At 37.3% G+C, this 26,502-nt stretch overlaps 3 protein-coding genes across 8 annotated transcripts in view; 1 reads left to right on the plus strand and 2 right to left on the minus strand.

Moving 5' to 3' along the window:
• Positions 1-8,587, minus strand: part of LOC122829711 (nucleolar protein 4-like) — a 76,503-nt gene extending 67,916 nt beyond the window's left edge. Inside the window, exons 1-3 of one of the 3 annotated variants that reach the window (XM_044114514.1) lie at positions 8,078-8,587; positions 6,187-6,333; positions 2,868-3,763 (exon numbers count right to left, since the gene is read on the minus strand). In XM_044114514.1, coding sequence (XP_043970449.1) covers positions 2,868-3,254 — 387 coding nt within the window. In that variant the 5' untranslated portion in view covers positions 3,255-3,763; positions 6,187-6,333; positions 8,078-8,587. Of the gene's footprint in view, positions 1-2,867; positions 4,037-6,186; positions 6,334-8,077 lie in introns of those variants that run through there. The other 2 variants (XM_044114601.1, XM_044114681.1) reach the window with 2 other exon arrangements.
• Positions 8,588-9,255: 668 nt separating this feature from the next.
• On the minus strand, positions 9,256-14,208 carry commd7 (COMM domain containing 7). 2 transcript variants are annotated; one of them, XM_044114879.1, is made up of 9 exons: positions 14,010-14,204; positions 12,626-12,679; positions 12,358-12,460; positions 11,712-11,768; positions 11,582-11,619; positions 10,330-10,420; positions 9,802-9,851; positions 9,663-9,711; positions 9,256-9,411 (listed from the first exon to the last, which is right to left on the minus strand). In XM_044114879.1, exons 1-9 carry the CDS (start codon positions 14,088-14,090, stop codon positions 9,335-9,337), a joined length of 600 nt encoding a protein of 199 aa, XP_043970814.1. In that variant the 5' UTR covers positions 14,091-14,204; the 3' UTR covers positions 9,256-9,334. The 2 variants fall into 2 exon arrangements, with proteins under 2 accessions (XP_043970814.1, XP_043970903.1); XM_044114968.1 differs by lacking the exon at positions 12,626-12,679 and having other exon boundaries at positions 14,010-14,208.
• Positions 14,209-15,413: 1,205 nt separating this feature from the next.
• Positions 15,414-26,502, plus strand: part of dnmt3bb.1 (DNA (cytosine-5-)-methyltransferase 3 beta, duplicate b.1) — a 35,500-nt gene continuing 24,411 nt past the window's right edge. For all 3 annotated transcript variants that reach the window (XM_044115084.1, XM_044115249.1, XM_044115164.1), the window contains exons 1-2: positions 15,414-15,537; positions 23,278-23,383. In XM_044115084.1, the coding sequence (XP_043971019.1) occupies positions 15,530-15,537; positions 23,278-23,383 (114 nt within the window). In that variant the 5' untranslated portion in view covers positions 15,414-15,529. The remainder of the gene's footprint in view (positions 15,538-23,277; positions 23,384-26,502) is intronic.

Consider the following 26,502-nt stretch of genomic DNA (forward strand, 5'->3'; position numbering starts at 1 on the left):
GGAACTGCTGAACTCATTGTAGGAGCTACTTCTCAAAGCTACGCTAGTAAAACCGTTAAAGGGTTAACAGAGGAGCCATGTTTTCTGTACTTCCTGAAAGTACAGAAAGGTTTTTAAAGAGACAGCAGTCAATTTCAAGGCGATAAATTATAAAGGAATATTTCTATTAAGTCATATTTCATATACACAGTATTTTTATAAGAACTGAACGTAACACTGTTACTTCATTGTGCTGTAAAATGGTCATCATTTCTAACACTGCCCCTTTAAATCTGTCTCCATGTTGTGACAGTTTGTTATGAGACAAATGATCTGTGAAAAGACCGATTTCCTCCTCCTCCCTGAGCTGCCATATTTGTTGTTGTTACCAAAATGTTTCCCACAACAAAAACAACTTAAAAAGAAATTCTACTTTGCATCATGGATTTATCTGACGTCTAGAAACTGGGCCTCTGTCTAAGAACCTCCAACCTTTTCTGACATCACGACAATGTTTCTCCATGATGCCATTTAAAACCGCTCTTAGGAGCTGAATTGACCGGATGTTGGCTAACTGCTGCTGCTAGTTTGAAGGAGCTTAATGGGGGAGGAGCTTTGTGTAAATAGGCGGAGCTTTGTCTTAGCAGCCATTTTATCCAGCTGTATGGTTGCCATGGAGATTAGAGGATTCTTGAATGAGAGGATCAAAGCAACTCCAGGTTTTGTTTCAATGACAAAAAATATTTTAATACAATAAAAAAGCTTTTAAAAAAATGTCTGTTTTATATAATACCGTCCCTTTAAATAAATAAAAAAAAGCGCAGTACATTTATTCCTCCCCAAGTCCAGTTTGTTTGCTCTGTGGGTCTGGACCCCTTAGGGTTAACGGTGACCTGTGAAGACCCCGTCTCCATGGCGATTCGCCATGCTGCTTTTCGGGTGCGACGGTGAAATGAGGAGAAGGGCAGAGGAGGAGGAGTGGGCCGGAGGAATGAAGGTAATTGAAGCCTTGCCATCTAATTAAGACTCGCGTTAATTTTCTTTTTACCTTTGTCGCCATGACAACAGCTGGAAACAGAGGGGGAGGAGAGAGAGCGCATTCAGAAAAAAAAAAAAAACATTTTAGCTTCCAGTCAAGGTTAGAGACTAAAAACCAGATAATGGAGCAGCTTTTTACCTCCGTTCTCCTGTTTTATGTTTTTCTCCAGCTGAATGTTGAAATCTCACTTTTAAGCCGTAAACTTTAATAGAAGAGAAGCTGTTAAAATTAATTATGTTTTGAGTTTTCTTTTGTTTTTTTAACCCAAACGTAGAAAATAGAAATAGAACCCTATTCCACTGCAAAAAACAAAAATCAAAAGTGTTCACTGCAAAAACACTTAATCTTACGAAGTATTTTGGTTTAGTTTCCAGTAAAAATATCTTAGAAATCATTAAATAACATTTCAGTAAGACAGAGAAGCTTGTTTTAAGTCAATTATTAAATATTGATCAAAAGGTTTCACATGGAGATTATGAGTGAAATAATTTGCCAATGAAACTGGAAAACACAACTTTTATTATTATTATTGTTATTCAATAATTTGGCAACAAAAATGGGTTTTGAATTGAAAATTTAGCTTGTTTAGTCGATATATAGCTTGATCAAAATGCAATTAATTAATTATAGAGTGAAATAAATACAACCTACCACTAGTTACCACTAGTTAGGTGACTATTAAAAACAAAAGAGTTAGCAGCTGTTTGTCTCTTGACCTTTTCTCACTGTTTAACTCTGATAAGGTGTAAATTTTTCTCAATTTTTGCTTTTATTCATGATTCAGTCCGGAGCCTGCTCATTGTTTTTGTTTCACGTCTCGGGATGCATTTTTGTCATCTCAGCTGAGTAATAAATGGATCATCGCGTCTCACACCCAGCCGCGCAGACAGACACACACTTTGCTGGAGTGTAAACACACAGGCTGCCTGATAGACAGTTGCTGCAGGAAGGTCACATCACTCTCAGTGTGACACATAAAGAAGCAAAACAGAATAAACACAGCGATGATTTCAAAAATAAATACAGCTGGAAGAAACAGCGGAGTTCGACTCTCACTCATTGGAAGAGAAAAAGAAGCACGGTTAAAATCCTCCAAACTATTGTTTTCTTTAACCTTCCTCTCCTGTTAGCCATTAAAATTCACTTTAATAGCTCAATTCAGAGTGATTTGTTTAAACTTGCCTGTTATTTTTGATTCCCACTGGCTGTCATGTCTCAATGCTACCACAAGGTGGCGGCATTATTTCAAGCTAGCTTCGAAATGTCAAAATGAGCATAAATGGTCAATGGAAACAGATGCTAGCTGCCAGCTAGCAGCTACTAGCTAGCTTCGACATGTCAAATTGCGCTATTATATGTAGAAACGTAGCTGCTAGCTACCAGCTACAATAACAAAAATTCATATAAGTAACAAAAACTAACAAAATCAGGCAAAAGAAATTTTTTCCAAATCAGTTTCTTTCTATACGAAAGTTCACAAACTTTAACGGAAACTGCAGGTGTGTGTCTGTGTCTGGTGAAGGGTAGGGTTATGTTTTAGTTTTACTCCAGAAAGAGTAGAAACAATTCATAATAACATTACTCAAGTAGAAAAATATACTCCTAAAAGTACATTTTAAATAACTTATTCAAGCAAAAATAATTGAGTAAATGTAACTAGTTACTACCAAACTGTAAAACAAGCAGACACAGACAGGTCCAATTGGACCCTAATGACACAGGTGTTTCCCGCTACCATGGCAACCAGTCCGTTCTTCCACATCATCTGAAAACTCACACACACGCACACACATACACACACACACACCTGAAATGGGACAAACACAAAGAGACAGAAAGGGGAACTAACCGTTGCCTTGATGGGAACGTACAGCACCGGTCCGTCCGACCCGGTTCGGCCCACCTGGAAGCCCTTGGACCTGACCCAGAATTTGAACTTGGCGTTGATGTGATGATGGCCGCCGTCCTCCTCGCCCTCCTGCAGCAGCGTCTGGAGGATTTTGTCGTACTTGCGCCGGGTCACGGTCTTGGTCTTCCCGGAGTCTCCGTACGTTTTCAGGCACCAGTCCCGGAATTCCCCGACCATCTCCGGCGCCTCGCCCGGAACCGGGTCGCTTCCAACGGGACTCCGGCTGCTCTGCTGGGTCTGGGTCGGCAGCCTGCTGGTACCGGTGCTGCTGCTGGTGGAGATGGGATCCACGTCTCCAGCAGCACCGGCGGATTTTCTCGTTGTCATAGTGAAATGACCAGATGACCCACTTTTGGAAATGTCTCCGACGAAACTGCAAGTCCGTCCAAAGCCGGGAAATATGTAGATATAAAAAATAATAATTAAAAAAAAAAATCTAACCCGTGAATTTGTTCCGACTAGTCAATTTGGACCCTCCTCCTCTCTGGTATTTACGCACCAGCTGCGGTGAAACTCCCCGGCTCGGTTCGGGAGGCTGGTACCGGGACACACCTGTTCGCTCGGCCCGGTCCCGTGGGGGATGTCAGCCAGCGCCTCCCACTCTTCCTCCCGTGAGGAAGACTCTGCTAGTGGAGCCGAACGGGCCACATGTTCGGTCCGGTTCGGCCCTCCTCCTCCAGCTGATGGCGGACACCTGTTAGCGTCCTGCTGCGCCTCATTGTTCCCTCCACAGGGCTGGAGGTGGGAACAGGAAGCGGGTCCTGATCAAGGTACCGTCCACATCCAACTGGGTCCAACCCGGACCGTCCGGCGGGACCCGCACGCGGCAGCTAGATCTGAGAAGCAGGAAGTGGATGTCAGAGAAACAATCAGGACAAAAACATACAGACGTGGGCCGATGTTAAAACTCAACATGCAACAGGTTTTTCTGTTTTACTCGGTAAAAAAAATAAAAAAGAAAACAGAAAAGATAAAATCAAACAAATTTATCATTTTTAGACCATGACTTCGGGACAAACGTATTAATATTCCTGTTTTGTTTTTCACATTAAAAATATGTCCGACACGATTAATGGGCTATTTAGATAATCGTCAACTAATAATTATTAGCCAATTAATATTTAATTCTGCAATAAAGAAAGAAAGGTTTTCTTTTATTTAAGGAGTATTTTATGTTCACTTGAGTAATTTTATTATGAAGTATTTCTACTTTTACTTGAGGGAAATTTGTGGATTTTAAGCCCACTGAATGAAAAACAGGTTTTTACCAAACATTTACCAGACAGACACACACCTGCAGTTTTTATTAAAGTTTCATCAGTTTCTTATTGAATAAACTGATCGGAAAAAAAACCTCTTATTTTTATTATTAATATGAATTATTTTAGTTGTTAAAATACCAAAATTTCCATTTATATTTTGTACCGTTTGATTATTTTAAAACATTAAGTGATCATTTGATCAGTACTTGAGTAGTGTCTTGGACAAAGTTTACTTTTTACTTTTACTAGACTAAAAATATCTTTTAGTAGTACTTTTACTTGAGTACAATGTTTAGATACTCTGCTCTCCTCTGGCTGCTGCTAAATGAGCTAACGGCGGAGAAACAACCTACTGATACAGAAAAGTAGTTTATCCGCCGTCATCGGTGGCTATGCTAACTAGCCTTAGCATTCACAACATGCTATGCTAACTGCATCGTAACAAAGAGAAAGGGGGGCTCCTGGGTCTGACTGGTTGTTTCTAGTTAGCACTGGGAGCACTGGGAGAAAGTATGAAGGTTGAAAAATAGGACTGAACAGTTGATCAAATGATTTTCAACTAATTTAGTAGACAATTAATCGCTAACTGGAGCACACAAGCTAAAATAAATAATTTGACAAAAGAGCAACACACTCAGAGTGGTAATTGAGCCTAAACAGTTTTAAAAAATAAACATTTTGTATTTAAGATTTAAAAAACAGTGAAGGTGTGAATACTTTTAAGGGATTTTAAAGAGAACTGAGAAGGATGAAGAGAACAGAGAAGGATTAGGATGATTGTAACGTTTTTAAATGTGTTTTCCACAGTAAACCAGTAAAACTATCACAGTAAAGTAAAAATGCATTTTCGGACACAATAAAACCCTTTTCTGTTTTATCGTCATTGTAAAAACCAGGGACCAGGATAAATGTGCTTGGAAACACTTTCAAACACAAAGTGTGATCCGTTAAGTTTGTGTCTAAACGCCTCAAAGGAGAAGCAGAAAGGCGGCAGGAAAAGAGCAACTCGATCAGCAGGATTAAAATAAATTCGACTTTAGGAAGTGAAAGTAAGTTTCAAAACAGTCCAACCTTCTCCTTCACTACGACCTTCTGCTTTCTGTTGTCTGAGGCACAAACAGCCTTACAGATGAAAAAATGTTATTAAACTCAGATATTTTCACGAAAAAAAAACATGGAGATTTATGAGTTTCAAATGTTGAAAATGTGAAAAAAAATGTAGAAAAAATAGGAAATATCTGAATTTGAAAAGTTGAACATTTTCTGGAATTGTTTTTTTACATTTTTGAGATTGAGCTCAGAAATATTCTTTAAAAAAGTGTAAAAAATTTCCAAATTTGAAAAGGCAGACATTTGCTAGAAAAAAAATTCAGATATTTTGAGATTACACTCAGAGATTTTCACGAAAAAACTTGGAAATTTAAGAGTTTAAAAATTCAAATATTTGCTTGACAAAAAGAAAACAACTCAGAAATTTTGAGATTGATCAAGGAAATTCACTAGAAAAACAAAACAAATTTAGGAATTTGAAAAGATGAAAATTTACTAGAAAACTATTAAATTTTCAAATTAATCTCAGAAATTTTCTAGAAAAACTTCGAAATTTCAGTTTACATTTGACACTGTTAAAATAATACAAATTAACAGTATTAATCTGCATCAACAAGACAAATCTGGATAATTTTTGACCAGTTAAAACCAGTCCAAGGGCCACTAATGGCCCCTAGGCTGCACTTTGGACCACCATGATTCAAACAAGCTTTTTTATGTGCAACTTCAGTTTAATTTCTTACTTAATAGAAACACAATAATTGGGAAATTGTGTTTATTTTGTTCAATATTGGCGAATTACAGACAAAGATTTGCGCACAATATCAACATAAACACAGAGCAACCATCTGCTGTTCGTCTGCCTCATGCATGTGGAGCTTGATGCACATCTGTGTCCCTCAGGGGAAACGATGGAGAACACAAAAAAGCACCGATGAGACACACACCTGGTCTCTCTCTCACACACACACACACAGGACCCGGATGGCTCTGCTGGTTGCCATGGCGCCAGTCAGCTGGAGGGAGTGTGTGTGGGCGTCGGTGAAGAGGTCTGCTGGTGACTCCTGGCTGGGACCCGAACGGAGCCGCCGAACCTGCAAACACACCGACATGCAGCCGCGCAGCAAAACAAAAACAAAACAGACGCAGTGGGACAAAAATAAAAACGGCTGCAAACATAACAACACCAACTCTTCCACAGATTTAATAATAACTAATGAGTGGTTTGATCATTCACCAATAATGAGGTGAATGTGTTTAAAAACATCTAAAATAAGTTCATCTTTATTTGCAGTAGCTGAATCCAACAATGAAAGTCCAAAGTTCCTGGGGTAAAAATCCAACGTAACACACAAACTCTGCTAGCCTGGATGAAGATACATTTATAAAACATTTCTGACACTAAATATCTACTTTCAAACTAGATATTTAGTTTGCAAGCTATTTATTCAAGTTATGTGTAGCTCTAAATATTTAGTTTAGATCTTAGTACTTTGGTCTAAACTAAATATTCAGCTAGTAGGCTAAATATTAAGATTGCTAATGAAGCTAAATGTTTAGCTTAGTTTAGTTTGGGGATAAACATATAGCATGCTAACTATAAATGTAGCTCAAATTAAATATTTAGCTTTCTAGCTAAATATTTAGATTGAAGCCAAAAATATGTTTAGTAAATTAAACATTTAGAATGCTAATTAAATATTTTGTTTAAAGTTAAAGGTTTAGTTTGAGGGTAAATTTAGCAAAAAATAACTAGCTTGTTTACTTAATATTTAGTTTGGAGCTAAATATTTAGCTTAATTAAATATTTACTTTAGAGTTAATTATTTAGTTTGAGGCTAAGTATTAAGCTGATTAACTAAAAATGTATAACTTCAAACTAAATATTTATACTGTGACATTTATAAATGATGAAAATATTATTTTGAAAGTTTAACCGCCATTTAAAAAAAATAATCTTACAAATAACCAACATGCAACGCTCTCTGTTGACTGAGTTAAATCAAATGTTTCACCAAGTTTCTCCTACAGTTTCCGCTCTGATCTCAGAACCTTTGGTCAGTGGCGCCCTCTAGTGGCTACAAACAGGCGCTGCGTGGTTTGTTCTAGTTCTGGTCGGATCAACAGAATTAGCCGGAAGTTCTCAATAGCCTGGAAAACAGTTTCCGGCCTGTGCAAAACTGCAATGGAAAGAATTTTGGGATGATGATGAAAAGATTTTATTTCCTCCATGTTGGAAATTCAAAACAATCTTCAGCTCTTGATTTGACTTAATTTTCAAATTCAGACAGAAGAAATAAAAACTCTGGCCTGTCTTTGTTCATCCGTTCTTTTTTTTTTTCTTTCCCTCTTTCCTTAATTTTCTCCCTTATTTCCTTTTTTGCTTTGGTGGTGGCAGCAGGTGGTGTTACTCTAATATTTGGTGGAATGTTATTTATTTTTATGCATTTTATCCTTCTTCCTTCCATCTTTAATATATTCACATTTATTCAGATTTATCTATCAATAAGCAAAACAAAAAAAGTGATCAACTTTGGCTGTGTTTTTTACTCAAAATACTCCAAATTAAGGAAAATGGAGGTTAAATAAACGGAATCAGCCGCTGGGCTTAAACGGGACGTTTCCTCAGGGCTCATGTGTGCGACCAAGATAGCGGGTTTTATGGCTTAACGGCGAAAATACATCGGGGAGGAAACATGTCTATACATCCAGCAGGAGGAAGTCTGCGGTCGGACTTTGTCCCGCTGGTCTAATCAGCTGCATTGGGACAGGAAAGCCAACGGAAAGAAACTCACAAAGAGGAACTAAAGACAAAACGAAGAAACTCACAGGACTCACCTATACGCTGGCGTTTCTTTGACAAATGAAACCACTGTTTTCATTTTAAGCTGTTTGGCCCGCTACAATTAGCTTCAGGTGGAAAGTTTGCAACATTTCCAAAAGTTTTTCTGATGTGTTTGGGTCACAATTTAAAGAGAAACGGAGACAATTTATCTCTGCGGTCACTGTACAAATGTACGCAAAACTTCGTTTATATTCCTCCACTGTCGAAAAGAAACATGATTTCGCAACTACGGTATTAGAATTGAATTGTAAACTCAATCAAAATCATTCAAGTTATTAAAATAACTTAACTCAACTATCCTGTTGTCTTCGTGAGATCGGAAAACCTGTTTCCATTGCAGTTTTGCGGGGAAAAAAGAAACAATTTCGAGACAGCCAAGAAAACAACTGGTAACTATTACCAGTTTCTGGTAGTTGCTAGGTGGGTAGCAACCACCATCTCATGAAGCTGCTATAAACACAGGTGCTAGTTAGTAGCTGCTAGGTAAACACAGGTGCTAGTTAGTAGCTGCTTGCTACGAACTAGCTTCGTACCAGCGTTTAGTTTAGTTTATATAAATTTGCTCAATAGAAACACGACAGTTATAAAAAACAACAAAAACTTGATTTTCGATAAGTTCTGACGTTGAGTTGGACTTTTTGTGTCGAAATTGCTTTAGCTATATTACAAAACTGCAATGGAAACAAGTTTTTCGTGTCAGACGATCAAAACCCCGGAAGTTGCCTTATGCGTAAACCACGAAGAAGACGACAACAGGAAGTAGTTGAAGGACGGTGGCGCTGCAGATATTTAACAAACTTATTCACGTGTAATTTTAATTGCGTTTCTTATTTAATACAAACACCGAGGTTGTACAATTGTGTTTTTTGACATCAGCGGAATGTAGACATAGGTATAATGAAAAGTTTCCATTATAAATTTGTACTACTGTGTAGTTTTAAGACCAGGCTGAAGTTCAATAATTAATTGATCTTAATTTACTGTTTGATAACGAGGATCAATCAGAATGAATGTGTGATTGAATTTATTATTTTTTGTGAAGTGCTTCGACACGACATTTGTTGCTAATTGCCGGTATTTAAATAAGTAAAACATAATAATTTTTAAAGTACAATTTTGTTCATTAATCCAGAAGGTTCAGAGCAATAATCTTCAACGTGACAAAACAGTTTCATTTTTAATTGTATTTATTATCACAAACATTTGGCACACACGCACACACACACACACACACACACACACACTTAAATTCAAGCAAAGCACTCCATGCTGGCCTTTGCTCTCTCCATCTCATGCAGGAAGTTGTAAAACTGAGGAAGTGTCAGTTCTGGAGGAAACAACAAAAGGAGACGGATTTAGATGAAACACATAAATAATTTTCCAAAAGAAACCAAGTAAAAATTAGATTAGAGAGTAAAAATTAGATTTTGAAGGACTTTGGAGACTAAAGAGAAATGTCTCACTTTTTATCACTTTAAAACTTGAAATTTGTATTTATTTTATTGTTGTTGATCTCTCACATAAAATCCAAATAAATTTTAATTTTATTGTTGAAATCAATTTAAAATAGAGACTCACCCATGAAAACATTTTCAGTCGAGTTTCCCTTCCTCACCACCAGCTTCAACTGCAGGAGAGCAGAGGAACAGTTGGGGCAAAATAAAAATAAAAGACATGAAAAACCTCCCAACTTTGGATCGTTTTCTGAAAGTTTTACCTGCAGAAAAATGTTTCCCACTTTCTGAATCTCACTGGTGCCGACAGTCACTGGGAACGAAAGAAAACGTCCCAGTTTGAGTTGGAAATTGGAATTGGGTTGGAATTGGGTTCAACAATTTACCAGAAACACGATTCAAGAAAGAAAGAAAGGGAAAGAAAGGAACAAATGAAAGAAATGAATGAATTAAGAAACAAAACCATAATGAAGAAAGGAAAGAAAGAAAAAATACTGAATGGATGGATAAAATACAAATGCAGAAAACTTTAAGATATTTCTCATCCTTATTTCTCTCCTCATATCCATAAAATCCTGGAAAATCCAGAGTTTTCCAGGCCGTACAGAAACTCTGCAAACACTTTTTATTATTTCTCCATTCAGTTTTTATCTGAAGATCATAAAATACTTGACCATATGGCGGCCATTATTCTTCTGACAGGAGCCAACGTCTATGTTCTGCAGCGACTGAATTTATCCTGGCGAATATTTTCCCCGGCGATCGTTTCGCTACGATTTGAGTCGTCTCACCTCCAAACTTCCACTCCATGTCGACCAGCTGGTTGACCATCAGCGTCTGTCCCACCGCCAGCCTGGACAGCGCAGCATAATGCTGCCCCCACTGCAGCACACAGAGGGACAAGATGGCCGCCCTCAGCACACATCAACACTGTGATACAGTTAGCATCAGCTACATTAGCTGATCTAGCTAGCATCAGCTACATTAGCTGATCTAGCTAGCATCAGCTACATTAGCATTAGCAAAATATGGTTTTAAATAAGCAGCCTGTTTGATTTGACTGATAAGTTGTTTTCAGATGCTCATATTCACACCTTCACACCTTGCTAACAATGATAAAACAAAGCTGGCTCATTAGTTTGAGTAAAAAAAGAGAAAACCTTTCAAATACGTATCGACAAATTTTAACTTTTCGGGTTGTTGAAGCTTTTTGATACAGCATAAAAAAATTAGTAGATTTCTGCCTAGAAATGTTATAAATTTTGTAGAAGTAACAAGGAAGTTTGAGTTTGAGAAGTTAAGAATTTGCTAGAAAAAAAACTAAGAAATTTCTAAATTTGAAAAGTCGTAATTTTGCTTCAAAATCCAAAATTTTGACAATCTCAGAAATTTTTGAGAAAAAAACGTGGAAAGTTTAAAGATTTAAAAGTGGAAAAAATGTGACTCTTGGAACTAAAAATGTGTCCAAAAGTCAAACATTTTGACTTTTCCAAAAGAAAAGTAAAAAAAAATGATTTTTTACTCAAAATTTTAGTGTTTTCTAGCAAATGTTTGACTTTTCAACTCTGAAAATGTCAAAAAATGTTCTAGAAAATTCCTGAGAATAATCTAAAAATTTCTGAGTCTAGCAAATGTTTGGCTTTTCTAACATAGAAATTTTTAAGTTTTTGTATTTTGCAGATGAATTAGTCTGAACAACAAAACCTCTTTCTCTGCCATCAGAACCATAGAAAAACAAACAGGCAGTAAAATAAAAATCAGAGCAGAAACAGTTGGTTTTGGACTTAATGAACGTTTGTTTCCCAGCTAGAATGAATTTTACCCATCAGATCCTTTCTGGTGAAGTCATCACATCAGATTTTCTTTAAATGAATTGGATATGAATATTAATCTGAATGTTAATAGTGAGTAAATGATGCTAAAATGCCTGCTAGTTCTCCCAAATGAAAGTTATCAGAATTTATTTATCTTATGAACTAATCAAACTTCTTCAGAGTCTCTAAACTTACAGAATCCATCAAATTCAAGGGTTTATATATTTACCTGTGAAGAAAAGTGAGCAGCTTTCTCGTCGTTTAGCCCTGAGGGATAAACAGAAAAAACCTTTTTATTTCAGGGAACATAATTTAACAGTTGATTTACAATGAAGTCAATTAGAGATTGAAACTCGAACCTAATGTGAGCAGGTCCTCCTTGACTTGCTCGGTCGTCAGGTTTTTCTTCAGAGCTCCTGAGGAGAAAACAGCAGAGTCACTTTAACAGCTTCAAGATAAAAGCATGAATAGAAACGTCTAACTAACTGAATAAATCTTAATATTCAATAACCAAAACTTCAACTTTACTCAACTGAGAGCTCACAAACCAGCCAACTGAATTAGCGCTTTAGTATCCATATGGAAAAATTGATTTAGGGAAAGCTAAGTGCGCTAAATGTTTTCAAACAAGCAAAATGCTAACTGATAAGCTAGCTTCACTATTAGCAGAACTTTTTAACAGTCAAAAACCAAAAATTAAAGTGAAAACTTACAAAGCAGCCCAGTACATTAGCACCTTAGAACTCATCTAGAAAAATTAATTTAGGGGAAGCTAAGTGCGCTAAATGCTTTCAAAGCTAGCAAAAGTGCTAATAAAAAATTAGCTCCAACATTAGCGGCTTAGTAAAAGTGTCCACACCACTGCTGAAAGCATGAAAAGAACCCAAAAAGCAAAGGCGCTGTAGACTCTTGACCACTAGCTTAGCTTGTTTGGAGAGGTTGTTGGGGAAAGTCTCTCCTTTCTGAAAAAAAAAATCAAAATGGCTTCCCGTTGGTTTCTCCCACCTTGCGGAACCAGCAGGACGCTCTTCATCAGGTTCCTCAGCGGACCGGCGCTCATCCCGTGTTCCCCTGCAAATTCTGTCAGCTGCTGCACAAATCTGTCCGTCTGAACACGCGCACACGCACACACACACACACACGCACGCACGCACGCACGCACGCACACACACACACACACACACACACACGCACACGCACACACAAAGGGAAAAGCAGCATTTTACTCCGGTTGATTTATCAAAGCTCAAAGTCTCATTTCTTTTCCACTCACCTCTTTTGGGTCCAGGAGGAACTGGAACAGAATTTCAATCAGTCGACTAAACTGCTGCAGATATTTAAAAAATAAATTTAAAAAACACATTACTTTGTGTAATTTAAACGTTCATCGCCGTCTGTAAGTGTTTCTTGTTGCTACTGCATGTCGTCCTCAAGCCTAAACACTTTATTTATGTGTAATTACACTAATGTTTCTGCTTTTCTTCTACTAGTAGTTCAAGATAAATATTTGTATTAAATACAGTTGAAATATGTCTTATAATCATATATATATATATTAAATGTTTTTCATAGTTAAAATTTGCAAAAACTATTTTATTTGTCCATTTTTACTTTTACTTTGTTAGTTATTATCATTATGCATTGTAAAAAATAATAAGAACTATTATTTTTATAGATTTTTGAAATTTTTGCTCAAACTGCATTCAAGCACTCTCAAAAAGCTTGTTGTTATAAAACACCATAACTATTGTTTCTAAGCTTACAGAGGTAAACAAGCAGCACAGTTTCTTTAAAACATATATCTGAAATCTCAGTCAAATAAAAACTGATTTCACTCAAAATAATAAAAAATTCAATAGCAATAAATATTTCGTGTCTAATAACAATAAGAATTATTATATATGTGATAATAAGTCCTTTACTTATTATCAGAGTAATAATCCTTTTTGGACACTTTTCCATTTTTATTTGTGTTCTAAATAAATGTAATCTTTAATTATTTTAGTCTTTATCAAAATTCCTTTCATCTGTAAAAATTGCACCCTAACTTTTTTAAATATTACAAACAGGTTCTGTTCAGGCTACATATTGACTGTAGAGATCTTTGGATTGAAATTATACACAAAAAGTGTGTTTAACCTTTGCTAATATACGATTTAACACATTTTTACAAAGGGTCTGGTTTGTTTGGATTGAGTTTTCCTTTAATAAGTAAAAAAAAAACATAAGTCTGCAGGGGAGACCTTATAAAGATTATAAATACTATATAAGAACACTGCACATCCTGTGATGGTTTACTGAGGCAAAAACTGCTGTCACGTGATGGAAAGTTGTAAAAAAGGGCAAAGGTCAGCAGTTCATGACGCACAGAAGCATATTATGATATATGATCTGGTTATTTGGATTAAATTTGAAGCGTTTGCATGAGAACTGCTTAAGATTTCATTCATGTTTGACACGAGAATTGCGCTTTTATGCATTTAAACCTTTCTTTTACAGTTAGTAATCCAAATCTTAAACATATAAAATTATAAATTCCCATGAAACACCTACGAGCATTTAAGATGTTTACAGTTTCCCATAAATCTCACCGGAAAACAGAAAAACTAGCTAAAATTCCTCGGTAACCAGCTCAGCGGTTCTTGTTGTTTTTTTACCTGCTCATTAAATTTGTTCAGATTCTGGAAGTCGGTACCGACAGAGTCCGGTAACACGTCCTTAGCGAAGTGAAGCTGCATGTTTTTGTGCTTTATCCCTGAATAAACTTGGTTCGGAGTCTTGGCAGCTGCTGCGCAGCTGATTTCAGGACAGAACTTCCGGGTTCACGGTGGTCACGCGCATGCGCAGAAGGCGTTTGAACCTCTGAAAGGAAAAAGGTGAAAAATCTACAAAGCAACGTTTTACACGGAGAAATCAGACTGAAAATAGATTAAAATACAGGAAATATTTGGTGTTTACTTAAATGTCTTGTTTTAAAGTAAAGCTATTTATGAAAAAAATGAGCCTGTAATTAGAAGGAAACTAAGACATATTAAAATACAGTTAAAGCAACTAAATTAACTTACAAGTAACTTTCCACCAAGATGTAGAAGTTTATTTTAAGTAAATAACTATACTATAATGTTCATTTATAAGAGGAAAATATATTCCTATAAGAAACTTATGATTGTGTTTTAGGGACACTGTAGATAAAAAACAAAAAAGAGGAAATTTCCTCCTAAACAAAAATCTGAAACACTGACATCAATCTTAGAAATTTTCGGAGAAAAAGTCTTGGAAGTTTTTGAATTTGAAATGTTGAAAATTTGCAAGAAAACATTCTAAAATTTTGCCATTCAGAAATTTAAAAAGATTCTGAGATTAATCTCATTATTTAAGTTTTTTCTAGCAAACTTTCAGCATTTCACACTATGAAGTTTAAAAGCTTTTTCTAGGGAATTTCTGAGATTAATTGTTACATTTTTGAAAAAGTTTAGCACTTTTTTTTCAGAAACTTGAAAAAGAATTTCAATAAATTTTATTAGATTAATCGCAAAATTTCTGAATATTTTCTCACAAATTTTGATGTTTCAAACTCTTGCTTATCTCCAATGGCCCTAATACGTACAAAACTACGTTAAGTTTCCAGTAGAAAAGTCTTTCTTAAGTTCTTAAAGGTTCCCTGGCAGATTATTTAACTTTTAATTGGAAAATATTTTCCTGTAATAACCTAAGCAAAAGTTCTTGGTAAGATTTTGTGTTTTTGCAGTTTACAGATGTATTTTTCTTCAGTTGTATTTTTGTGTTTTTATGATGTAAAGCACATTGAACTGCCAAGATGCTGAAATGTGTTATAAAAATAAACTTGTTTGATTGATTTTCTTTGACTTTTGGGTTATTTATTTAAATAAAATCAAAGTTTTTGCTGACAAAATATGAAAAAAATCAAAGGTTATAAGGGTTTGAAGGCGTTTTAAAATTAAGGTGGAAATATGTTGCTTCCATAGCTGCGTGAATGATAGGTTTTGGGGCGGGGGGGTTACTACTGGGGACAAAATGGGAGTCGACATTTCCACCTTTAAAAGCCTGCGGCAGCCAAACATCCGTGTGGGACTCCAGATCCACCTCGGCTCGGCTCACCAGGTCAACATCTTCCTCCTGCACACGTTTCAGCTGCGGATGCGCGCAACAACTGCGGATGGTTATGTAAGTAAAACCCGTGTCTGTCGTGTTTGTAACACTTTAACTCATCTGTTCGAGCTGCAGCGTGAGTTTTCTGCGTGTTACGCGCAGGTTGGTTCCCCTTGTAATTCCTGCTCTGCGCACGTGTAAAGTTGGCAGGTCGCTCGACTTTGCCCCATGTGCGCAGACCAGACCCAGAGCTGCTGCAGATTCCGCTCAGGTAAGACCTTAAACATCATCTGGGGAAAACTCTGAAACACCACTGGAAGGTTTTGCATTTCCGTCTCTTATCCCCAGACGTTTATTCGCGTGTTTCGCAGCTGTTAGCGGGTTTAGTGTCAGGAAAACTCCGCTATTTTGCGTTCAAAGTGAGTTGTTGTACAACTGCATCATACATGGCCGGCTCACCGAGGAGTGAGCTGCAGATATTTGACTCCTTCTTCATTTTATGCGCTGAAATCTGTTTTAATCATCAGTCAGCGGGAGTTTTTTTGTATAACAGCAGATGTTTTTTTTTAAGAGTGTGTGGTTAGGTGTTGATTCTGCTTCCTTATTTCCTGGTTTTGGACATGCTCAGGTATTTGAACATGTACAAACGGTGGGGATTTTTTTTACTGGCTGAACTTCCTCCTCTTGCTTCTGTTATTAACCGGTGTTATTAAACAGGTTCGGGGTTACAGATGAAGAAGCAATATTTTTTTTTAAATCACAGCATGTTCCAGGGAGATGCAAATCGAGGTTGGAAGAAAACGGGAGGAGACAGAAAGAAATGCTGTGATTTCCATGCAAGCAGCCAATTTAACCAATAAACGGTGGCAGAAACGTTTAATTCAGGAGATGCAGACATCATTGTGGGTAAAAATGATCTAATGGGACCGATGTCTACAAAACCCAGCATTGCATAGGGTTCAAATTAACCAATATTTGTTAAACTTTCTATGAAAAACCAACCAAACCCTTTGAGCAACCAGTTTCCTCCTCACCTGTGGGGGCGCTGCACCAAGAATCACTGAGAACAGAATCCTCTGAAGAAGACACTGAGCGCAGCTTCCTTCTTCACCAAATGAGACTAAAATGGAGGTGTCATATTTAGTTGGAGGATTTATCTTTGTCTTTGGCTAAAATTTCTCCATTTCTCCTGTTACCGATAGGCTAGCACGTTTGTTTTGGTTGTATTTACCCAGAATGCCCTGCGCTGTAGTCCACTTCCTGCTTTTGGAGCAGGTGCCAATCCACTTGGTGTTCACATATACATTCAACTGAACCAGGTGCAACATCTCTTTCAACCAACGAGATGTAGCGAGATCAAGGGTGCTCAAAGTGAGGTTCGGGGGCCCTTTGTGCTCGCTTGTTTGAATTTTGAGGCCCCCTCGACTTCAATTTGAGAATAAATTAGGATCAAACTATGACTTTTAAATCAAAATCTACTTCGATTTAAAAATTACAGCAATCATCTGGTTTCCCTCTGTTGTCATGGTAACCATGATTACACCAGTAGTAAAACTTTGCTGAATACAGCAAGTTTTGTTTTTAATAAATATTCTGTTTTTATTGCTGAGAACAGATGAAATATGTTTTAGTTTTTAATCAATGGAACACTTTAATAGCAAACTGGATGATATTATAATTCTGATTATTTGTTAAAATAGTTCATCCTCACAATAACAAATTTTACTGGACGATAAATTGTCCCTGAAGTTATTGCGATAAACGATAATATTGTCGTTTTGAGACTGTTTTTAAATAAAATAATGATATTAATGGCGTAATAAAGCATGAACACATTCAAACTTTAAATTGATCTTTGATCTTCATTGATATTAAAATTCTAATGCATTTAACAGTTTAAATTTTCAAAGTAAATAAGCAAAAATGCAATTAAATTGGATTATGAAGTTTCTGTAAATAAAGCAGCAGAAAAACAATAAATCCTACAAATGGAAATGATTGAGTTTGTTTTAATTTCTTATTGAATGCCACAGGCTTTGTTAAGTAGATTAAAGAACATCTCGTTTTTGTTTTTAGTTTTTGAAGAAGATATTTTCTGTTTGTTTTGAGGCAGAATGGATGTTTGCCATGTATTTGTATCCATCGTGTCTGGAGCGAGACCTGCGGCGCTTGGCTGCGGGGCCGGTTCTGGGCGGGATGGGGCCATAAAGTAACGAGGGCCGAGGAATGCGGGCCCAGAGAAAGACCCGAGGGGCTCGGCTCCCCTTCACGCACACATGCACACCGTGCAGGGAGAGGCCGGTCCCCTCCAGCAAAGCGGACCCTAATCTCTTGCCACCGCGCGGCTTTGATGTGGTCCCCCGCGCCGCCGCCTCCTTGTCCTCCCTGACCCTGTGTGGTTGGCCCCTCGCTCGGCCCTGCGCTCTTTCTCTGCTGCTTTATTTCAACCTCTTTCTTTGTCACTAAAGATGCAGAGAAGTTATGCGCTGAGGATACAACGTTTCAGCTTCTCCTCACTGTGGAAATGTTTGTTTTCAGCTCTGTAGGAAAATAATGAAACTCCTGACTCAAAACAGAAAAACAAGTCAAGTCACGATACAAGAGCTTCATATCAATCGATATTGATCATTATTGATTAGTTTGCTGTTTTAAATATCTGATATACAGATAAACTGGTGAAGTGACCTTTCCTGTTTTGTCCACAGTTTTCTGTCTATGTGTTTTTTTATTGTTAAGCAGTTATGAGGCGAAACCTTAAACTGCTGCTGCGCCAGTTACTCAGCAGGTTGTTGCTAGGTAACCGAAGAGTGAGAGAGTTATCGCTTCAGAGTATCCCAGCTGAACCTGAACTCAGCATAAGCAGCTGTTGGAAAAATTTCCAAGTTTACCCGAACATCCAAGGCCTAGTCCAAGGCTTCCCAAACTTTTCCATGACTTGGCCTCCCAAAGAAATTAATCTCCTTTGGAAACCTGCAGACAATGCTAACAAATCAACTTTTACAATTTTCTTTTTCTAGAGACAGAGATTTAGTGTCCCGTTCACCACAGTTTGTGCCAAATACTATTTTATATCCAAATTGCTTTGACTAGGCCACTAATCATCATTGTCTTGTCTTTTATCAACTTTTTTATCGTATTTTGCTGTTTAAAGTAAAATCTTGGCACCATGTTGAATTCCTAACAGAAAGTTGTGATTGTTTTGAAGCATTCTGATTGGCTGACAGGTTTTAGCGTTGTTCTACAGCGCCCTCTGTGGGTTTGGCATGTTTACTACAGCGGCAGATTTGTGCTGAAAACTTTCCTGTGTGTAAAATATTATATTTCTAAACAATATGGTGAAGATATTTGTTGTTATAAAGACTCGGCTTTGTGGGTAAAATGCCCAAGACTTTAAAAACATGAAATTTTTAAAATTTCTCACATTTTAAATGTTTATTATGCACCACGAGACTTTATGATTGTAAATGTTGACCAGCTGTCATTGGTTGAGCTGACAGTGAACTCCACTGTTTATTAAATAATTCTGGATTAAATTGTGAGATAATCTGACAGCAGAACCAGTTGTAGTTAAACGATTGGACCTTTCCCAGAGAAATATGTTCTAAATTGGCTTTTTTTCCATCTATGCTTCGTTTTTGTAAGAAATAATCCGACTTTGTTACGTTAAATGCGGTTTTGTTCCCTTCAGGTTGTTTTTGAGTAAATCCTGAACCTGGTGGATTGTTTTTGCTGCGTTTTGATCCATCGCTGAACCGGCCACGGGGCCCGGAGGATCATTTCCATCCTGGTGTCAGATACTCCGCAGCGCTCCGGATGTTCCCAGTCTGTCTCTGATAAAGATCTGAAAAACTGAGTTGGAACAGAATGAGATCATAGCCGATCAAACAGCTAATTAATACTCGCCCAGGCACATTTTCTGGTTTTACCTGTGAGAAATCTGTGTTTTTCTCACAGTTTGTCCCATCGGGGTGTTAATGTGGGTGTTAGGAAGTTTCAGTAATGGGAGGTAATTGTTCTCCTGGTTTGTGGAAAGTATCAAATTCCTGCTGATGTGACTGACAGGACGCATCATTGTTACCTGAATAATATCAAAATGGAAATGGATAAAACTGGACCAAACTTGGTTTATAACTTTGTAATTTGAAACATCTAAGCCTGATATAAAGAAGCTTATTAAGGTTTTAATTTGCCTCATTGCCTCTAATCTGCTTATTATGTGCAGTCGGTGTTGTTCCAGTTAAACGTTGCTAAACAAGATGGCTCCTTTCGCTGTCCCGTTCGTAAAGTTAAAGTCGAAAATTAACAGCAAAACTTTGGTTGTTTTAGCCCCAAAGGAAAGAAATGTTTTAATGGTAAAGCTAATTTTATTTACATAGCACCTGATTAAATAAAATTAAATAAATTAAATAAAATGTAGGTAGTCCACTTCCAGTTATTGGCAAGTGAATTTGCAAAAGGCAAAATGTTTTTGTCTGTGATAAATATTTATATTGGAGCTAAATATTTATCCTGCTAATTAAGTAGTTAGTTTGTAACTATGACATTTATAAATGAATGAATAACATGGTGAAAATATAATTTTGAAAAATGAGCCTCATTTTTTTTTCTTAACAGGCTAAATAACCAAAAATAAGAGTTAATTTTTGTTCCAGGTTAATGTTGGAAAGTTGAGTGGAAGGAAGAAGTGTGTACTAGTGACAGTGGTAACTGTAAAGTACAGCCTGTTTAGGAGTTTGGGGAAGCATCTCAACCGTAGCTCAGCAATTTACCAGCAAATTTGGCAACACTTGATGGTTCTGTTTGCAGATAAGCTTTCTGAAGATGCTGATTTCATTTTCCAGCAGGACTTTACTCTGATTCATGCTGCTTATGTTGGCAAAAGATTCATGCAAAAGGAGCCCAGACCAAGTCTGGTGAAAGGCAACAACAGCCGTGGGAAAGCAGTGGGCTGCATAATTGGTTCTTATATTTAGTTGTTTTTATAAATTAATTTCTCGCCTATGATTAATCTGCCCACGTTAAAGCAAGCTGAAAGCTACAAAACAAGACATTTTTCTCATGTTACAGGTAAAAAAATAACCTTTTATCAATATTCAGTAATTATTGACTTAAAACAAGGTCTTACATTTTACTGCAAAGTTACTTGTAAGTTTATTTTGTCTTACTCCAGGTGTGGAAAGATATTTGCAGTGGAAACCAGATAAAAACCCTGAGAAAGATTTTGTGTTTTTGCAGTTTAGCAGTCGGCACATTCATGCCTGGGGGGTTTATTTGGTCACAGGAAATAACTTTGCTCTAAAAACTGCGACATCTTTTCCAAAACCTGTCATGCTGTGGGGACATTATTTCATGCTGAACTCAAATCTATAATCCATAATACTGATAAAAAATGAAAAAGAAAGACTGGTTCCACTGACAGATTGTTTCACTTATGGGAAAAATATCTGTGAAATAATCTGCCAGTGGAATGAGTGCTTTTAAAAAAATCATTATTCATAAATTATTCACTTAAAACAATCTCTTGTATCCTGTTAAAAATATATTTATAAGTTAGTTTTGTTTTAAGTGATCTAAGATATTTACTCCAGAAATAATTGGTAAGATTTTGTGTTTTTACAGTGTAGGTCTCAGTTTAGTTGAAGTGAACTCTGGTGTGGTTTGAATCCATATGTGAACGCCAAGCGGAGCAGAAATCACTTCAAAAGCAGGAAGTGGTTCCTCAGTGCAGGGCATTCTGGGTAAATATAACCAAAATAAACACATTAGCCTAGCGCTAACAGAAAAAATGGCCAGTGATCTTTAGCTAACAACAAAAAAAGAAATCCTACAAACATTTAAATCTGACACGACTCAATTTTTGTTTACATTTGGTGAAGAAAGAAGTCGTTCTTGTATTACTTTGAGTGGTTCTTAGTGCAGCGCCCCCACAGGCGATGAGGAGAATAGGTTACACAAAGAACATGAAAATGTTAGAAATGTTGGCATTTTGGTTCCCAATCGAATCGAGTCTACTGGACTATCATTTGTGGAAAACACCCAACGCTTAATAGGTGAAAGATGATGCACTTGTTGATAAAAATATAATAATTTCACACAATATGTCACCATATGCTAAAAGTATTCACTGCTGTGTGATGACTGCTTGACACAGCAGTCACAATTTATCAATAACAGTTTAGATTCAGATAAACATGCGATCAGTATCTATAGATAATACGTCTGATAGAATATACACTATTCAGTATCGTCACTTTGTTAGAATATTCAGTTAAATCCGATCCAGAACCGCACGGCATCCTGGGTGATGTAGGCAGAGGAAAGACTTTAGCCACTCAACTTCTCAGCTAGCGAAGCAAAGTCAGTGGATCAACTAACTCACTCACTCTTTGGTTGCCTAGCAACAACCTGCTGGGTAACTGCCACTGCAGCAGTTTAAGGTTTTTCTTCAAAACTGCTTAGAAATAAAGTCTTGCAGAGAAAACTATAAAACAGGTTAGAACACCAGTTTGGCTGAATTTCTAAATTCAAGATATTTAAAGCAAAAGATAATAAATAATTACCAATATCTACTGATATGTAAAGATTATACATTGATACATTTTCAGCGTTATGCTAGTTAGCTGTAACATCACTAATGTCTCTGGAAGTGACTCGTTTACTTTAAAATGTAAAAATATTCCTGGGTTTATTTGATATTCTGCCCTGAAGTCACTGAATGAGTTTTTTCATGGTAAACTCTGGTTGACTTTGGCGTTTAAGCCTCCGAAATCCTCGTCACACTCTCGCTAATCTCAGGCTGGTTTCTGTGACTCGGGGCAAGTCGGGGTGTCGGGTTAAACCCGGTCGCCTCCGCTCCTCCCTGCGGCGACACGTTGCAGAAACCGAACCCCGTGTGCGACCCGGTTCGGTCTCTTTTCGTCGCAGATGCCTGAGAGCCGTCAGTCATGTCCACCAGCATGGAGGCTCAGAGGAATGCAGCTACATGAAGTAGCGGCGTTGTGTTTATTGAGCATGTAGGGACACATTCGCGCTGCACTCGCAGCTCACACCCAGACTGTATCTGTTTACCTGAAGGGCTGCATGGGCACGTCAGCTGCAGAGCTGAAGCTCTTTATTTACCGTTACTCTCCTATTCTTACATTTTCTCCCATTTAGTTTCAGATAACCTGCATTTTGCTACATGTTAACTTTAGAAGACAGATAAATATTTTAGATGAAACCTGGAGAGCATCCCACCTTGGATCGATTTAATAATCCTCTAAAACGTTAAAAAACAGGATTCAGACCAAAATGGTGGCTTAAATTTGTTCACATTTTTATGTTTTTATTAAAATTTTGTTAAATAAACCAAGACGAAGTTGTGCATTATTGGGAAGTGGAAGGAAATTTGTCTGATATGATAAACTAATCATAAATTAAAACTCAATAATTCCTGGATGATAAAACTCTTCAGTGTGGAGTTTTGGCCTCAGCTAAACCTTTTTTGTTTTTGAGGATAATTTTATTTACTGAAACTTAATTATTCATTTTATTTGTTGTTTCTGATGTTTTACTTATTTTCAATATTTAAAAGTCTTAAATGTTCACTATAATTTAAAGTATAATTATCTTTGAATATGTGTTTCTTCGTTAATGTTATGATTATATTATTTGTAAACTGTCTTAAAGTGACAATATTGTCATTTATCGCAATAATGTCTGGAACAATTTATCATCTGTCATTGTGGCAGGCCTGCTGGGCTAATTTGTCTCCTGAGGTCTGAGTTTGTGTGTTTGTAACAGGATTTCTCCTCCTCTTCATCGTTTTCTCCTCAGGTTTGAAAAGGAGTCAGGAAACCAACTGGACCCGTCAGCTACAACAGCCATGCCTTCCAACAACTCCGGAGCGACCCTGTCAGAGAGCAGCAACGTGACCGCCACAGTGAGACACACACACACACACACACACGCACACACACACACACACACCTACACACACACACCCACACACATGTTTGCGCAGCTATCTTCGCGGGGACTTTCCATTGACTTCCATTCATTTCTACAGCCTAACCCCAACCAAAACTCCATTCACACCTTAGTCCTAAATCTGACCTCTGACCCAAAAACAGTGTTTCTCCTTGTGGGGATCGAAACCTGGTCCCCACAAGGAGAAACACTGTTTTTGGATGTCCCCATAATGTAGTATGTCAGAAAATTATCCCCACAAGGTATTGGAAACAAACACACACACACACACACACACACACACACACACAGACATAGACACACAGACAGACCAGTGCTATCAATTAAAACATTTAATCACTAGGTATCAATCATGATCCCTAATTGTGATTAATTATGATTAATTATTAATTAATCAATTATTTGCTTGATTTTAAAAATCAAGCAAATAATATACGATTAATCAAAATTAATTGACTAATTGTGATGAATTATGATCATAATCATAATTATTTGCTTAATTTTAGTTTTTTTTTATTATTTTCGTGGCCCATGACTTTTCACTCAACAATTTTGACTCATCTGACAAAAGTTTGGACACCCCAGTTCTAGTTATTCCAAAACTAAGATAAATGCAAAAACTTTGTTACTAGTTGGGAATCAATTTTATTATACCTTATACACCATTTTCACGTTGGTATACCTGACTGTCTGAAGAAAATGTCACTTATCCGTAAACAGGGGCGTCCAAAGTGTGGATCAGGGGCCGATACTGGCCCGAGGCCTCCAACTGCAACTCAAAATGACCCAAATTTATCCAGATGAATAATGAATAATGTGAAGTAAACACAACTTGTTTGTCTTTTCATAACAAAGCTTTAACAAAAAGTAAACTCACCTTTATTCAGATACTTTTACTGAAATGATGCACAAAAATCAGTTTTTATTAAATGCAGAAAATGCTTTGAAAGAAAGTGACTCAAATCTTGTTCTTATTACTGAACACAACACATAAATCAGATGATTTTATTTGAAACAGGAAATGTGCAAAATCTATTTGGCTGCTGTAGATAAAATAGTAAAAATAAAATTAAAAAAGAGCAGTAAATTTCCACCAAGAAGCTCAGAAATTTTCATTAAAAGCTTTGAAATGTCTGAGTTTAGAAAGTGGATTTTTTTACTTTTGAAACTCAGAAAAATTATTATTATTATTTATCTACAAAGGCCCTAAGACACTATCATACAAACCCCTTTAAATTTTGGAACTACAATAAATATCCAGTTCGGGGGAAAAAAAATCTGGCTCCTTTATTTGCCTGATTTTAGCTTGATTTTTCTGTTTGGTCGATATTACAAAACGTTTGGACTCCCCTGCTGTAAAACATGTTGAAAAGGTGTCTGAAAAAGTGTCCAAATGCAAAAACCACCTAATCTTGCAGGTCAGATTTGCTTCATTTGGACCGCCCAAAACCCTTCAGAGGGCCGCAAATGGCCCCCGCGCCGCACTTTGGACGCTCCTCCCACTCAGCTTTTGGTAGAGTTCAGCAGATAAGTGAGAGGAAGAGCTCAGCGTTGGCTCTGCACACCTCTGTGCGACCCAGCTGTGCTGTAAGGCAGCGACTGTCTGGCTGCCAAGGCAGATGCCTGGTCGGCAGTGCCAGCTCGTCACATGGCTCTAATTGAGAATGCATGTTGGCTGTGAGGCGTCTTCCTGCGCTGCACACAAACAGCTGCATCCGCACAAGGCGGCAGCAAGAAAACGCTGAATAGATGCAGCGATGGAGGAGCAGGAAGACAAATGAAAGGATTTAATGAATTGAAAATGAAAATATTTCAATACTTTACGCTGCAAAGACATTTGCTATGATGTCCGTGTAGATTTATTATCTATAGTGAATCTGTTTCAAACCTTTGCTCCTTCAGTCATAAACGCTCAGTGGGGCTCCCCTCGTCCGTTGCCACTTCTTCCTCTTTTTTCACTCGTATAGCATTCTATCTGAAAGGCAGACTTCCTTCCCTCAACCATCTGTCGTTGTTTCTGTTCATCGCTTTCTCTTCTGCAGATTCTGCTAAAATGAGACTTGGTGTGAAAAACACGATTTGTGTTTGTGCTATTTGGTAATAAATCTTGCTCCGGTGGAAAGGGTTTTTTTCTCCTTTAAACAGAGGAACATTTGTAAAGAAACGTGAGCAGCAGAGCTCAGTATTCGGGTTGCACCGTGAAAAACTCGCCAAACCTTCTCTGGAAGCGCAAATAGCTCGTTTTACAGTTCACTCCTTGGTTTATGTTGTTCTTGGACTGTATGTCATGAAATAATGGAACAATTTAACAATCAGTGTGAGAAAGAACCATGCAGACAGTCAGCAGCACGGTCACACACTGATGTGGGATGGAACCCCATTCATCAACCAGCATTTGTAGGAAATCAGCCAATGTTGCTTCCAGTGGTTAGCACTGCTGGCTTAATGTTCCAATCATAAACATTAGTCAGATAATGCTAACGCGCTACAACAACTCAGTATGCAGCATAAGCTAATGCTAAGGTGCTATATTTTACCATTTTAAGTTGTAGGTACCACTAACTAGGAAGTTAGCTGTGCTAATCACAAAGCTCTAATCGTAATCATTAGCTCTGCTAATGCTAAAGTGCTATGTTTAACCATTTTGATTAGGGGACACTGCTAACTAAAAGTTTAGCTGTGCTAATCACAAATACTTAACTATTTGAACAGTCAACCAAAATTTATTCAACTGAAAGTTTACAAAACACTCAAGTAAACCTCTGCTCTAGAATTTACAGGAAGATATTGTTACATCTGGCAAGTTAGTTTGGGGTTTTGAAACGCACAGAAAGGCAATTTCAGGTCTGAAATGTACAAAGAAAAGGAAAAGTGAATAAAAAAACTGAGTCTTTCAAAGCTTTCCTTTGTTTTTCATCTGCCAAAGGGCTAAAACAGCCATAGCATCGTCACACTGAGTTGCCTCTTTCACAAAATGCCTCAAGCTGTGACTGAGAAACTTTCTGGGCCTTTCTGTTTGAAGCGAGGTCGTCAGCACTGTAACGGCTGAGGTGTGCAATCTGCCAGCTAGCT

The sequence above is a fragment of the Gambusia affinis genome, linkage group LG01 (genome assembly GCF_019740435.1).
Source record: "Gambusia affinis linkage group LG01, SWU_Gaff_1.0, whole genome shotgun sequence".
Lineage (NCBI taxonomy): Eukaryota > Metazoa > Chordata > Actinopteri > Cyprinodontiformes > Poeciliidae > Gambusia > Gambusia affinis.

Coding starts and splice junctions, on each gene's coding strand:
- commd7 (XM_044114879.1), bottom strand. CDS start 14,090: ATGCAGCTTCACTTCGCTAAGGACGTGTTACCGGACTCTGTCGGTACC. Junction 12,461..12,625: donor TCCTCCTGGACCCAAAAGAG/GTGAGTGGAAAA, acceptor GCGCGTGTTCAG/ACGGACAGATTTGTGCAGCA. Junction 11,620..11,711: donor GGAGGACCTGCTCACATTAG/GTTCGAGTTTCA, acceptor TTTATCCCTCAG/GGCTAAACGACGAGAAAGCT.